The 16,318-nt window shown below is 49.3% G+C and overlaps 1 protein-coding gene across 1 annotated transcript; it reads left to right on the top strand.

Annotated features, from left to right (window-relative positions):
• Nucleotides 1-354: 354 nt before the first annotated feature.
• POU2AF3 (POU class 2 homeobox associating factor 3) lies at nt 355-10,823 on the top strand. Its single transcript, XM_075442422.1, has 5 exons — nt 355-503; nt 5,660-5,777; nt 8,118-8,178; nt 9,768-9,994; nt 10,485-10,823. Exons 1-5 carry the CDS (start codon nt 355-357, stop codon nt 10,821-10,823), a joined length of 894 nt encoding a protein of 297 aa, XP_075298537.1.
• Nucleotides 10,824-16,318: the final 5,495 nt, after the last annotated feature.

Here is a 16,318-nt window from a genome sequence, read left to right as displayed (position 1 = left end):
ACTGTCAGGGCACTGTCCCCCCTGTTGATCTGGGCATGAGGAAGCCTTGCCATCCCTCCCACATGCAATGCACAATACACATCCTTCCCAATTCCCCTCTTGCCCTGAAGAAAACACAGAGCTCTTCCCCCTCTTGCCTACGCCAGATCAATACAAGCGAGGTGGCCCGAAGCCTTGTGTCAGTAGGCACAGGGCAGCCTGCTCCCAGCCCCTGGCCAAGAGGCACCCACCTGGGGCTATAACTGGGAGCAAGGCTGATGGGAAGTCTCAGTGCCATGCCGGGGCCCGCGGCCACTAGAGGTAGCTCTGCACACACAAACACACACGCAGAAGAGTCCTGCGCAACCCTCACAGATGCAGCCAGACCTGCCTGCAGCATCCACGCCCGGCGGAGGCTACCCCCTTTGGCCCAGCTCGTCCTCCAGCCTGGCACCCACAGAAGCAGCAACAAAAGCCTCGCTGAGGAAGAACAGGAGCTTTCCAGGCCCTGAGAGTGTGTGGTGGTGAGATGCTTCACGGCCCTCCTTGCCTTTTCTCTCATCAAATCCTGGGGCTGACGGGGCATTTGGAGCCTTCTCAGCACCCTCCAGAGATCACAAATGGCACCGGGGTCACAGGATCGGGCCCAGAGCATCGCTTCATGCCATGCTGCCTGCAAGCACCTCTCTGCAGGGGAACGTGGACTGGGGACACAGCACTGCACCTGGCAACAGGCAGCAATATCAGGCCACTGTAAGCAACACTGCAGAAAGCTGCCAAGTGGGCCAGGCTAGTCCTTCTACACAAAACCCCTTCTTTTACAGGTGTACCACCTAGCACCATCCCTGGCACCCCTCTTCCTGGTGCCCAGGAATGCCCCTGCACCTCGGTGCACATGCAGTGACCATACAAGCCCCTTGCTCAGCCCACATCTGGCACACAACACCTCCCTGGCTGTTTCGGCACCTGCAAACCATCCAGGGTATGTTCTGGCATCAAAGCATGGAATGACTGCACCCAGGGATCTTCGCAGCTGCCCCAAAAGGGAAGGCTCTGCCCAGGCTGCCCTGGGACATATCTCTTACCCCGACCCCTCACAGCACAGCTGAGAAGCAGCTGTAAGAGCTGGAGCACCCCAACTGCTGTGTGAAGCTTGCCCCCGCGCCCCTGCCCAGCTGCTGGGCTGCACCCCAGCTTCCCCAGAGGCCAAGCCCCCGCAGCCCTTGCTTGGGCAGAGGTCCACGGCCAGCTGGGAGCACCCAGCTCCGATCCTGGCTGGGCTGGGGTCCCTCCCAACACTTCCTGATTCCCCAGCCTTGTTCAGATCTGCTTGGGAAAGCAAACTCCGCTGTCTCTCTGTGCCTCAAATCTCGCCTCCGTCCACCCCATGGGCTGCACCCTTCTTTTTGCTAGTCAGGCTCCAGAGAGACAGGGAAAACTCGGCTCAGGGAAAAAGCCAGCAGCCAGGGCTCCTCCACACATGCTAAGCACGGGGCAAAGTGAGCCCGGCTGCCTCCCTGCTTGGTCCGTGGTCCACAGGCTCCCATGAGCAGCAGGTGTGGAACATCCCGGGGTAGCACCTGCTCAGCCAGAGCTGCTCCTCTGACCATGGGCTAGGGCAAGGCAAGGAGCCCCAGAGCATCTCGGTGGGTGCGCAGGTCTCCTTCCCCTGCACCCTGCCCTTGTGCCCCAAACCCAAGGTCTGCACAAGCCTGCAGGCTTGTTCCTTCACCACGGGTGAGCGCACTGCCAGGCTGAATAGCTGTACTTCGCTGCTGTTTGCCAAAGTGTCAAAGCAGTCACTGTCAGCTATCTCAGCTGTACCTGCTCCAAGGCGTTGCATGGACAGGGACACCAGGGTCGGTCTGGCTGTATTCCCTTCAGGCTCTGAGTGGGAAGCAGGGACAGAAAGTTTTCTGAGCTGTCTTGGAAGTGTTTGATGCACTCTGGCATTCGACTCTTAACCAAGGCAGGGTCTCTGAGCCTGGAAATGCTCCGAAACCCAGAACATGCAGGAACACCCTGAACACAGGTGCTTCATGTTTCCTTAACACGTACAGCTCAGCCAGGACTGGAGCTGAGCAGCCTGCACCCTCTGCTCTGTGGTCTCTGGTTACAGAGGTAAACATTACCCCAGCTCCAGGGAGTGCCAGCTCCCCACACATTGTCTGTGGCCACACCAGGCTCTACCCACCCACCACCGATCCTTCAGCGGGAAGCAGCCCCGGCAACACAAGGGCTTCAGGTCCCAAACCGCTTAGCACGAGCAGGGCTGTGTATTCCCCTGTGACCCCCACTCTGCAACTCCCCCAGCACAGCACGCTCCTTTTTTCCTGCACCACAGGTGGGGGGAGAGGGGTCCTCTCCAGAGGGGCCCAGGGGAAGCATCCCTGCAGATCCACCGCAAGTAGAGCTTGGCCTAGCAGGAGCTGCAGAGGCAGATTTCAGCACAAGGAATGGCATCGCTGCTGCGACCACTCCCCACAGAAATTAAGTATATTTGTTCAACTTAAAGGAAAATAAAAGATTCAGCTGCAATAATAGCAAAACTGAACTGCTAGTAGATTATTAACAGCCTGGCCTGATTTCTGCTGAGGCTGGCTATTCCTGGGGCATGGCAGAGACTGTGGTGCCCAGGGAGAAGTTTAAACACAACCTAAAAAACCCAAATACACCAGCATTGTATAGTGATGAAGAGTTATCCAACAACTGTGTCATCCTACCACACACTGAAACCCCACCACTTGCAGCTCACAGGCCAGGCCAGCGCTGCAGTGTGCAAGAGAGGGGCCAATTTGTGCAGCCAAAGCAAATAGTCTGAATTGGGGGAAAACGCAAACAAACTCCAATACAAGGCCAGCATCTGGGCAGAAGGAAGGGAGTGCTGTGGAAAAAAGTGGGGTTCGGGTAGCTTCAGCTACCCGGGTGCCCAGGGCAGCCTCTTTGTTATGCCACGCCCGCCCACTGCCATTTTGGTCCAAAAACCTTAGTATTCAGCCTTAAAATGTGAAAAAATTGCAAAAAAGCAGCTCAGTCCCTTGCAGAGTTCTCTCTGCAGGTAGCAAATGAAATATGAGAGGGCTGGAGCCCAGCCTGTGCATCTGAGGGGAAAATACTGAGCCGGGTTCGAGGCATCTGCTTCATTCGGGGAAAGATGGATAAAACCCTGCAAATGTCCCAAAAGCAAATGGTGGGGAGGGTGGCCCCACCAAATCTTATTCCTCCAGACCCTCTGCTAGATGGGGATGTGCTCGGTTTCACAAAAAGATAGCCCATTTTGTGGAGCCTTTGAATATTCAAATTGAAAGTATCGCGCAATCATTGATTGTCAAATCATTGGTTTCTAGAGGTTTTAAATACTTGGCATTAGGAGAGAAAAAGTCAAACTTATAACCGTAGGGATAAAACAATAATATTGTCAGGATCCACCTGACATTGCTATCCGGCAAGCAGGTCCCTTCGCCCCCAGATTTTAAGCCTGTTCCCTCTCGCCCCCTTTGCCTGCTGTGGGGCCGGGGCCACCGCTGCAGCCGCACCGGGCGCCCAGGGAGGTGGTGCCCGCTCCAGCTCAGGATGTCCGGTAAGCCCCGCCGCGCTCTCCCCCTCCCCCCGCCGCCCCCCCGTTTTGGGGCTGTTTCGGGGTTCGCCGCGGTCATTCCGCAAGGGAGGCAACCTCGCCTCCGCAACGAGGAGGAACCGCGGAGGGCGGGGAGGAAGAGGGGAGGAGGAGGCGCGGAACGGCTGCTGCCCGCCGAGTGCCAGCCCCGGCCGGCCGCGGGGCCGGGGCGCAGCGGGGCGCAGCGGGGCGCGGCGGGCAGGGCCGGCCCGGCGGCAGCGGCCGGCGGGGGGAGCCGCAGAGGCCCGGCCATCCCAGTGGCTCCCGGCGGGGAAGCACTGCCGCCCCCAGCCCCTGCGGCGGGCTGGGAGATGCACCTCTTTGTGCCCTCCTCACGCAGCCTGGCCTCGCCACGCTGCTCTTAACCTTCAGCCTGCCCTGACCGCCCTGCTCCCCGACCCCAAGTCCACCCTGACCCGCAGCCTGCCCTTCTCACCCAGCTTCTGATTCCCAGCCCGCCCTGACCACCCCGTTGCCCAAGCTCAGCCCACCCTCCCCTCCCTGCTCCTTGACCCCCAGCTCCATCACCCTGCCCTTTCCATCCACAGCCTGGCCAGTGGTGGAGAGCTGGCCGTCCTAGCCCTGCTCTTGATGCTTCAGCCGCACACAGACCATGTCAGGGCCTCGAGGTGCTAGAAAAGCAGGATCCTTGGGGCACAATGCTCTGCCATGGGAGCCAGGCGTGTTACAGATGTATCCATACCTCACCTGCTAGTTTGTCTTTAAGTTGCTCATAGTGTAGCCCCTAGCCTTGCCCAGCTACCTGTGCAGCCCAGCGCTAGGAGGCTGTACACAGCATGAACCTAGACTTGCAGAGGGGGCTGCTAGCTCAGGGCCCTCCCTGACTACAGGGAAGCCTGGTAACAGGGTGTTCTGATCAAATTCAACCCTTCCCTCTCCTCATTTTCCTCATCTTCAGTCTGTTGAATAGAAACAAAAACATAAAAATAAGAGATTAATAGTCCCCAGCTCCTGAGAGTACAGCTCAGCTAACTCCCCTCGAGGCAGACCCGGCTGAGCCTGCTGCCTTTCTGGAGAGACCTGTATGCCTGTTACAGCACATCCTCAACCAGAGCACCAAGAGGGCAGCAGCAGGGCTGGGGGTGGGCAGGCAGGAGGGTGAAGATGCTATACAGCCATCAGCAATGGGCAGAGGTTGTAGCAGAAGAGGACAGTGCCCAGAGTGTGGGATTTCTTGGATATGTGGGTGGAACCCGCAAATCCAGCACTGTTTTCTTGCTGCATGCAGCACCAATAGGACAGTGAACCTGCAACCCGCTGCCTCCACTGGGGAACAGCTGACTGCAGAATGAGACAGCGCTACTGTTTGTAGGGTCTGCTACTGGATGAAAATAACAGCAGAAAGTTAGGACAGAAAAAGAACTGCCAGGGGCTTTAAGTATTTCACCACGAGTACAGCAAGTGAAAGGGATTTTTCAGAATAGGTGAATTCTTTACCCTTTCCTATACTAAAATCCCTCATCAGGTAGTGACTGATGATTGCTGATTGGTTTCGGCTGGATTAAAGACATCCTAAAAGGTTGTTTGAAATAAATAGGAGTTGTACAGAATGAGCAAAATAAAGAGATAATCTAGGCATTGCAAGAAGTGATTCATGAAAGCAGTCTTTTGTTTGTGTTTTGTTTAGCCCTCTGAATAACTGCCCACTGTTCCATTGTTTTATTCCTCATCTTCATCTGCCAGATGAATTGCTTCCCACTTTATTTTCAGGTCCTAAGAGTGGCAAATATGATAGGAATTTAAATAAATTCAACAGTAGCACCAGATGGAGCTTGGTATTAGGACACCTGGAGGGTGTGGGGGAAGGAGATAGAAAAGAATAAAACATGTACGATTGCTAAATATAATCAACACCAACTTTTCATAAATGTCTGCTTGTCACAAGCTTGAATAGCAGGTGTTAAAGAGGGCTATAAACTGTGATTACCAAGTGACTTAACAGTGACCAGTTAATCACGTTAACTCCAAGAAGACTCTGTGTAGAGCATGCCTGAAAACATGCTGGATTTGCTGTATGCTGTGAAAGTCTCCCATCTTGTAAAGTGTTTTTCCACAAATTCTTTCAGGAAAACCCAAGGTATATCAAGGTGTTAGAGTAAAGATTACAGTTAAGGAGTTACTGCAGCAGAGAAGAGCACGACAAGCAGCAGCTGGTGCAGTGGTAAGTAAAAATCTTCTGGTGTCTGCTTTGTTTCTTTCCTCTTAATCTTTTTTGCCAAGACCATAATCTCTGGGCCAAGAAGACTGCCAAAGTTCTGAGTGTAGCAGGCTGGTGAGGATGGGGGAGAAGAACATTCAGCCGGGGTATCTGCAGCAGTGATCTAAACCGGTTATGGTCTGAGCCATTAGTGCAGGGAGAAAACAGAGCTGGTGCTCCAGAAACATAACTTGCTCTGGGATGGAAGGCCCACATGGACAAATTTTAGTTCAACTTGCAGTTATCACGGCAATTCCAGTATCATTATACTGCATGAGCAAGGCAGGCCATAGTGACTGCCCCCCATTTAAAATGTGGCCTGGCCAGGCTGAAGCATGCACCAAATTCTTGCAGCATCAGGTGAAGCGTATGCCCAGGGTATGCCTTCGACCTGACCTGTGCAGCTCTGAGGAGCAACCAGTGCAAAGCTCTGTCACACTAAATCTCCCCTAACCTTCCCCTTTTCCACAAGTCTCAGCCCCCCAGGAGCTGCTTTCAACCACCCCCTACCCCTGGAGGCCTTCTTTTGCCCAGATAGACCAGGTAGAAAGCAAAGGCATGGAAGGTACAGTGCCTCCAGCAGCTACCAGGCAGTGGAAAGGGTTTGGGAATTTTGGGACTTGCCAGCGGCCCCAAATTTTGGCTAGCAGAAAGGAAGAAAACAAGGCATGAGTGAAAACCTCTTAAGCAGGCCTCCATTCTGCACCATTAATGCTTGACTGAATTCAGGTCTCCAGCGTTTTTCAGTACCACCTGGGCAGCTCCTAGCCACATCCCTTCTAAAGGAAGGGATGGAGATGTCTGTGTGTGTACACACACACATGTACACTCTGTCTCTCTCACTCACTCTTCCAGTCTTTGTAGGAGTCCTCTAGCTCCAGCCACTCTAGGGATTTGCATAAAGAGGTTGGTAAATCATTACTTTTTCCTGGTTCATGACATTACAGCTTTGGATGGTTTTCAGATTTCATCTCCCACCTTCTGTACCTCGTTACAGCTGATTGCACAAAAAGCTGATCAGCCTGCAAGCCACAGGCAGAGAGGCCTAAGTGAACAGTGCACAAAATTGCTTTGGAAATGCTGGGTTGCTCCTCCCTTCCAGACCTACTGGAAGCAGCCTCTTCATCACAGCTAGGCATCACATGGCTGCGTGGAACTGGTTTTCGCTTCCCACGTGAGTTTACACAGCACAGGTTTTGCTCACACTGTAAAAACTGAGAACTGGCGGTGCAGGAGGTTACCTTTGTGATCTGCAAAAGGTACGTGTTGTCCTGGAGAGGCCCCAGAGGTTAGGGCCAGCAGGATAAGCTGCCTCTGTACACTGAAAAAAGCTGAACCTGAAAACTTCTGCTGCTGGTGGTATGGCTCTGTCTGCCTTGTTACACATCTGCAGCCAAAGAGGGGTAGTCCTGCAGGTGCTTTCAGCCCAGAATAGCCACTATTTAATGAATTAAATACATGGAGAAGCACTAGGAAGTTGTTGTTAGGAAAGTGAGCCACTAACTGGAGAGCATTTTGAATAAAGGAAATGAAGTGGAAGTCTTTATGAATTAAAACTGAGGAAAAAACCAGTATTTGTATTTGCAGAGTAAAATCCTGGTCCCAAACAACAAGCATCAAAACTCCCGTTGCTTTTGGGGTGGATTTCTCCCCTCTGGCAGGTCAGTTTCCTAGAACAGCTTGATCTGTCTGCTTCAGCTTCCAGCATCTCTTAGAAAATGAGACTGTCCGTTTTCACAGAGGCATATAGCTGTGTGAGAGTGGGGAGCAATGTTAGAGCTGGTTCTCAAATTACATAAACACAAGCATGGTGACCCAGTATGATGCCCAGACATAGGGATACCTGCAATTGTCTTTAGTCATGTTTTGAGAGTTCTCACTACAATTTGTCAATTACTGATTCTCAATCATATTGACCCCTGCAAATTCTTTGGGATCCCTCCACTGTGGAATTTACCATCCTAGAAATTAACATACATTAGTTTTAAAGGCAGGCACATCTCTGCTGAATTAACAGTAATAACACAGTAAGAAGAGCACACTAGCAAGGTGCTGTATCAAGGGCTTTACACCAGGTTGGTGGTGTGCTCCTGTGGTGCCGTTACAGGCTCAGGGAAAGATCACGTTTTGCACGTTAATCTTGTTCTGTCCATGCTATGGAAGTTTTCCATGTCACAGACATCAGGTAAATAAGGTTTACAGAAATATGTTGAAGCACAATCCTGACTTACCTCAGCATGCAGAAAAATGCTCCCCTGTGTCACAGTATCTACAATTCCCTTTCTTCCCTTCTCTTTGGTCAAGGTTTCTTGGGGCAGCAGCAGCAGCATCCAGTTGTCAGAGTCTGCGTCTCCTCCTCACCCAGGTTGGTACAAAGCCCATCCACATGTCCCTTCTGACCCTCTGCCCCATTTTTCACACAGCCCAGAGTCTTTCCAGCCCTTGGTTGAGGCAAGCATTACCAGATAACCAGCAATGCAGCCAATCTGCACCCGAAAGGAGCCCATGAAATGCTCATGAGGATGCCGTGAGGCCAGCAGGGTACATACTACCCTGTTCAGGAGCACGCTTGCATGCTCTCATTTGTGTGGGTTTTTTTTTCCCACAGCAAAGAGAGAGCCCCTTCAGGAACGGGAGCTCATCCCCCTGGGAATAACACTGCTGGCATCACCTTCTCCAGACTGCAGTTTGTAGATCTGACTGGAGCTAGAGGGTCAGATTGCCCTGGAGCACTTTGCTGAGCTCCAGCAGAGTTGGCTGTTCTCACTCTCCTGGCAGCATCCATAACGGCGAGAGGAGTGTCAGGTTTTCAGCAACACAAAGAGTTTGTTCCTCCTGTACGTGAATATCCAAGGAAAGCGGGAAGGTGTGGGGGAAATAACACTTTGGGCTCACAGATCCTTCAATTATTCTGCAGCCAAAGCAGGGAGACCTAAATGGTTGGTCAGGTGTGAATATATACATTGTATGGACAAGGAAATGATTAAATCATCAGTATTTGGGAGTCAATTTGCTTATGTTAATACAGAAACGTGAGACATACCAAAGCTTTTTCAGGCTGGAAAGTCTCCATCTGTTTACGTATTTTGGGTGCTTCTCACTTCCTCCCCACATCCAGCTAAACACTGCCACCTTGAACCCGCAAACAATTATGACTCTGAGTGACTCTCTACCCACATGCAGTTCCATTGCCTTCAGACCTATGCCCCTCCATGTGGACAGGGCTTTTCTTTTAACCATGTTTGAACACAGCATGAGAAGAAGGTAATTCTGAAAAGTCAGATCTGCTGTGAGCTTTCATAGTCCCAGCAAGCATATTGCAGTACAGTGAGAGTCTGACCCTACAGCTTTCTAAGAACTTGCACTTTCACCAGTAACACTATGTGGATGAAATGCTGCGTTATCACCGACTTGCTCCATTTTGTCTGCTCAGAGGTTTGTCTCCTATCTGGCTGTCTGGAGGATAAAAGAGAAAATTATTCTTCTGTATCCCCTCCTTCCTGCAGACGTAGCTACCCTGCATCTGGAGACTGGGTGAGGCAAAGGTGCAAGCCGTCTGCCAAGCTGTGAAGCACAAATCACTGCATGGCAAACTTCTAGGTCTGTAAACAGTTGACATTTGAAGGGAGACCAGAGGGTCGAGTCTGAGGGAGTTTCCAGCTGGATCCCTGTCCAAAATGGCTGGAGCCAGAAGAGTTTCCAGCTCTTCTAAGAGCTTTAGAGCTTTCCAAGGGGACTAAAGTTCCTGAGTTACTTGTGTGATTTGAGCATCTTCCTCCTGGTGTCTGCTTCCTTAGAAAATTCACCCTGAACTTGAAGGACCTTTTTCCTTGTCTAAATCCATAGGGCTACTGAACGTATGAGAGTACTGAAACTTGACCTGGGGCAACACCTGCCCTTTATGAAGACAGATGCTGAATAATCTGCTACTATCTGGTTTACCTTCTCTCCTAGCACCTTTTGATGCAGAACCCATTTCTTCTGTTCCGAACTATTGTCCATCATGGCAGTTTTCAAATTGCCTCTCCTGCGAAGAAAGCCCTAGCTATTTGGAGCAGCTGGTAGACTCCTGCCTTCAGACAGATGCACCCTTAGACCCAGCCTTCAGCCCTTTCCAGATGTCCTCACACTACACCTCGGACACCTTCCAGCCAGTCCCGCTCTGCTTTAACCAGGGCCCGGTAAGCTTTGTGTCCCAGGGGAGCAGCCACAGGTGCATTCAGACAGAAAGTGGGGAAGGGGCAGAACAGCAGCAAGCTGATTTTGAAATGCTTTTAGCAGCATGGGGTATGGCCACAGCAATGCAGGCTGCTTGTGTGGACTTCTGCATGGTTTCCCATTGGGAGCTGAGGACAGGGAGGCCCAGCCAAACCTAGAGAGAGGGTGTAGAACAGGGAATGTCTCTTCTACAGATCCTGTAGATTTTCTGCAAAGAATAGCCCAGTTCCTGCTAGCAGTTGTCTAACTTGCAGAGACCCTATTAACACTAATGTCACAGGAACTGCCTCTTGGGTTTAGGTTTCCAAGGGCCAAACCATCTCCCTGGGTAGCCAGACCCTCCTGAGAAAGGCAACAGTGTGGAAATTCTGGCTGCTGTCCACAATTGCCCAAATGACACCCTGAAACGTCCTGGGTTTTGTTTGTTTGTTTGTTTTCTCTCTCAAACTCTAGGCTGCCGGATCCCCCAGTTCAGCTGATCTGTCCAGCCCATTAAACTATAGCTGCTCTCCTCCTCAGCTATCTCCTTTCACCCCGATGACCCACAGTCCACCCTCTGCTCTGGACACCAAGACCTATGGCTACCCTGCGGAGGAATGGTCCTGCCATACCCCCTCCCCATACACCACCTCTGCTTGCTGCTGCACAGCCTGTGGCTCCCAGAATGTGGACAACAGGGGCCCGCAGTACTTCCCCTGCCCCAGCACGGACTGCATGGACTACCTACCGCCCATGGCCATGGCCGAGGACTTCTTCAGAAGGGATAGGAACTGTGATATCTGCTATAGTTAATGGGGACTGTGGTTTTACACATCCACTGTATCCAAATCAGATTAATTGCCCATGAACTATGCAAAGTTGTGCTGCCTAACATGGTCCAGTTTATTCTTCACTACTCACACATTTTCTACATGATGCTGTCACTACATTAGTCCTCTTGGCTTGTATGGTCAGGGGTGTTTTGTTGTTGTGGTGTGTTTTGGGGTTTTTTTTCCTGGTTTGTTGTTCTTGTTTCTTAAAGAAATCCTAAGATGGCTTACCAAACACATGTCATTAAGCCAGCTCTTTTTGATACAAATAAATAATTTGGTATGCATGCTGAAGCCTGTTCATTCCTCCTGTGCTAAATGTCAGTGCTTTTCTCTTCTGCTAATGATCCAGGATCCTGGTCCTGTTCTCACAAAGGTGAGGAAGAGACTCGCAGCAGCCTACACACGGAGCACGTAGCAGCATGAAAGGTCTTACGCTTTTCAGCAGACAGAAAGTCTCTACCTATCTCAGCACCCAGCACACTATCCAGAGAGAAAGCTGTGCAGCACCCTGCTCTGAGCAGGATCTGCAGCTTCCTAGCCACTGCTTCTGCCTAGGCTGCCGTGATGATATTTTCTAGCAGTTCTTGCAGAAAAGGAAAACCTCTGTTTTCCATGCAAGCTCAGGGCTTAGCCATGTGCCAGAAAGGCCCCTCAGGCCTGCAGAGAGGTTGAATCCAATGCTAAACTTCTTTGGGTGCTGCTCAACACCAGCTTCCCCATGAAGGCAGAGTTTCAGTGAGAGGCCGATGTAGTTTGGCAGCACTTTGTATAGTTTGGTCTGTTGATACCGCATTTTCTGCACCTTGTAGCATAACCAACTGAACAGGAGCTAAATGATTTTTTTTTTTTTTTAAGTAGATAATGGGAAAGTTATCATACCTGAGGATTGCTTGTTTTTTGCATAAACACAGACCTTTCTAAGACTGTGTCTCACCTCCTTTTAATAGCACTTGATGAGGGAGACTGGCAAGCCACCACTTTCTCAGCTGAGCACCCAGACTGGACAGAAAGAAGTATCTCTCCATACTAAATCCAACACAAATGAAAAAGCTGTCTACACCTGTGAAGACAAATACATAATTCAAGTACCTGTATGCTCACCTTCTCCTGCAGACTACAGTTAACTGAAAAGCTTTCCTCTCCCCAGAGCTGAAATTGCCCATAGGGCCGAGGATGCAACAGACACATATCTGGCTGGCAAATAGGGAGACTTCCTTCATTCTACAAAAAAAAACCAACAACCAATATTTCCTCACCCTGAGAAATTTATGAAGAGCTAAGAGTAACATTTTTTTAATGAGACATTAAAAAATATTTATATAACGAGAGTCATTTCAACCTTCTATCCCCGCCTTTATCAGAAAACAGATCTACTACCTCCCATGCAGCCTCCAGGGTTCTTTTCACTTTTAAGTTCTACATGAGCTCAAAATGGAATTTTTTCCATGTCCAGTCCAGGTCCCTGGACAGAACATTTCATTTTTGCCATGCTAGACAAAGAGATCACACAGAGATAACTGTACCTTTCCAATATCTAGTTCCTTTACCTTATGTAACGTAGCAGTTTTTTTCCAAAACTTCCTTTAAAATACTTTGTCAACTCCAAAAAGCATCTTCCCCTCTCCCCTGTTACCGAATTAATCTCAGAGTTGGCCCAAGCAATGAACACATTTGGTCACAGAAAGCTTATAAACAGGCATTAACAGTTGTATCTTTGCTACAGTTAAAGGTGTGATTACCCCTGTGCAGAGACACTCTGTTAGGTGTCATTTTAGTAGTGCTGGCAGGTCCTCAGCCCCTGAGTGTTATCTCAGGACACTGGAGTGTTACACTTCTACTGCCCCAGCCTGCTCCACAGCTTGCTCCACGCTGGCTACTTGAGGAGTGGGCACGCCTTTAGCCACATGTCAAAGCCCCTTGTCACCAGCATGAAAGAGCCAAAAGAAGACGTGTTTGAGGCAAGATATTTGAGGCTTCTAGTGGAAATGGGGTGACCATATCCTCCCCATGGGTTGGCAACGTTGGCCTAAGCCAACACAGCTGACATGAGCTGTTCTCATACAGCAAAGAAAAGAGCATGTGAGAAGGGTAAGTAACCATTCAACAAGGAGCGCGCTCATATTAACGCATCTTACAGCAAGTTTAATAGTATCCCAGTCTAGACAACAGTGCCAGCAAGGAAGTGTTACAGTCTAACAACATATCTCTCACCTCCACATCAGGCAGATATCTAAATCTAACACGTTATCAGCAGACTGCATGTTTATCAGTCTATTGTGGCATAGATCTGTACAGCTATCAGTGGTTACATTGCATCTCCAAATAGGGCTGCTCTGTGCAAAGATTGTGGTGTGCAGTGGAGAGGTTGTGCCCATCATTGAACCTATGGTTGCTGTTTAGGCATGACCACTTAGGAATGGGAGTGTGAGCATGAGCACTGTAAAGAACCCTACATACCATTCTTATTGCTGCTCCTTGGATGTTGCCTGACCCAGGAAAAAAAAGCACTTCTCCAGTGGGGGAAACTGTCTCTTCAAGGACTGGGCTGGTCTCACCACTGAGATTCCACACTGTCAGGGCTCACAGGTGGCTGAGGTCCTGAGATGGGAGCATGCAGTGTGTTCTTAAAGACAGCAGATAGTTAACAGCTATTGGTCTCATGCTGCACGGGACCGGCTGCTCTAAAATTATCAACTGCTCTGTTGGGACAAGGATATTTCCAGCAAAAAGTTTCTGTGCACTGGGGTCTCTGGACTCTAAAAGCTTCCACTAAGTAAGCAGTCCTGTCCTCCATCCTTTGCTGCCTCTTCCTATTTCTCTGCTGCTCTTTCTCCAGTTGTTTTGCAATCCTCCATGCCAGGGACTGAAAACATGTTTTTAGACACCATTTCCCAACTCCATCCAGGTGACATATGCAGTGCAAGTAAAAGCTTGCTGACTGTTGACACAATGAGACCTTGTTGACACAAGAAAGAAAAAAAAAAACCAACAGAGTAAGACTATTCAAAGGCTGATTGTGCATTTTCTGGCTACGAGGAACATACTCTTTCTCCTCTTTATTCCCTCCTATCCCACCAAAAAAAGGAGGAGGGGGAGATTAAGGGAAAGTATCTTGGGTCATATCTCCAACAGAGTTGGCACAGCACTACTGAAACACTGGCACTTCATCAATCCCTGACAGATGAAATTCTGCCAGCCTATATAAACCTGTGTTTACATAAAAATGAGGATCGCCCCATTCTTACAAAAGCCATGAATAGATCCAGAAGTAACCCGCAATTACAGAAAAAATAAAAGGTTCTTATTTTCAGGTTCTTTACCAGTTGCATGGAGTATTTGATCAAAAAGATTTCCTTGCCAACCGACTGGCGACTTTTCTATGGTGCCACTTCAGAACATTTGTTTGGTGATAAAAAGCCTTTGTTATAAGCAACTTAACCAAAGCCACAGGTAGGAAGAGATAAACTGTGCAAATAAAGGGGTATCACACACTGCCAGTACTGCTGAGGTTATAAAAGGTACATTTCCCCTGAAACAGTCATAAAAAATTGAGGGGTTAACTGTGAATTAAGATATTGCTCAAATCAACAAAATTCACCTCAGCACAGAAGACTTAACACTGAGGCCACCTTTCAGCCTTAAAAAGGATTTTCTTGATACACAGGTCAGGAACTGGCTGGCTTGACAGGGAAGGGGACAGGTTCTTTACATGCATGGGGAAGCAGCAGCTTCCAGCTGTCCGGTGGTCCAGTCCAAAGACAGTATGAACAGCTTGTTGATTGCGGCTGGCTTCAGAGCAGGCCTGTAATACATGAAGCTGAACACAGGTGTGTCTGTAGAGAGAACGAATCCTTCCTGGGTCGGTCATGGGTTCTTCCCGCTGCAAATCTCATCTATCAACTCTGAGTTGAAGCCACATCCACCCCTTCTCAGACTGATCTTTACCCTGATATTCTGGAGACGGTGATGTTTACAGACTACAAGTCACTGATGGCGTTACTCCGTATTAAACATCCAACAGCAGGCAGATGAAACAATAAAAAGATACACCACTCTAGAAAACTCCTGCTTTTTTTCACTTGCCGCAAAAGGACTTCTGTCATCTCACAGATGTTTCTAGATGGCAAAAAGCTTTTTAAATTCTCCCTTGTGCATCATATGCCACATGCTGGTCACAGTTTTATTGCTAGCAAATTCAAGAAATGGATGTTTTATTGACTATTTTGTCTTGACACACAGTAGTAACTCACCAATGCAGTTATCACTCAGTTCAGGCCTTGTTATAACATCCCTTCAAAGTAGAAGAGCACATGTTTTTGCTGGCCTATGCCCAGATATATGCAAATTTATGCAAACACATGCAAATACATGTGTGCTTTTTTGTCAGCGGATGTTGGCAGGTTTATAGATATGATGTAGTGAGAAGCGATAGCAAAAGAGCAGACAGGAGGCCTGAGAAAGTCGAGACGATCTCTGCATTTCTTAGGACCTTTTGTTCAAGTCTGCTAAACAGTTGTTTAAACAGTCCAGGTCTCCGAGACTGACAAGTGCCTTAGAAAACCCCATGCCATTGAGTTAGTCAGTGGGTGATCAAGGAAGTTACTGCAGGGATTTAAAACATCTGCCCTTCATCTTATTGTTCAGTCCTGTTAGAAAAAATAACTTGGGCAACACCACGAAATCAGTGAACTGTAATTCAGAACGTGTACTGAAGATGAGACACCCTGTGTGAAAGGGTTGTCAGTTTTCACTCCCTTCAAGCATCTACCTTCAATCCTATTGACCTGGCAGAGACACTGTTGCCAGCTGATTGCACAGCAATTTACAAATCATTTCACAGAAAGAATAAGAAGAATCTATTAAAATGTCCCCTTGGATAAGAATGGGAATAGGAGAGCACTTACCGCGTTGCACTCCAACCCCGCCATGTACAGGCTCACATGGCTCAAAGGTTTTCTACCCTGTCCATGCCTAAAAGATGTTGAAGACCCAGAGGAAACCTCTGTCTCCTACACAGGCATTAGCTCAGGTGAGGGTTCAGCTTTCCACTTTGAGACGCTTCCAGAGCTATTCTTTGCCATCAGAGCTGGAGACTTGGATTGGATCAGATGTCTCAAAGAGAAATCCCTTCACTGGGAAGCACTCAGAAGCCACACAAACCCACGCTGCTGAGAACCTGCCCCATGTACTTGCTCTTACAAGCATCTGTTTTCTTTTCTTGGGGTGAGGTGAGAGACTGTGGCAATGGAGAGCTGCTTTCTTCCACAAAGTTCTAAGAAGTGGGGTAGTAGCAGCTTGCAGGAACCCTCACTTGGAGCTCTTGAGTTCGTATGTCTGTTCACTCAGCTGAAACACAGCCACAGGTGACTCCTCAGGCTGACTTGGCCTCTTCCATCTGGTCACTTCCCTCCCCTCAGTTTCCTGCATTCCCAGGCTGGCAGGAACAATGGAGGTAATTGCACATCACAAAGGCTT

This window comes from Opisthocomus hoazin, chromosome 24, assembly GCF_030867145.1.
Source record: "Opisthocomus hoazin isolate bOpiHoa1 chromosome 24, bOpiHoa1.hap1, whole genome shotgun sequence".
NCBI classification, from domain to species: domain Eukaryota; kingdom Metazoa; phylum Chordata; class Aves; order Opisthocomiformes; family Opisthocomidae; genus Opisthocomus; species Opisthocomus hoazin.
Note: the sequence above shows the minus strand (reverse complement) of the source record. Positions and strands in the feature narration are given on the sequence as shown.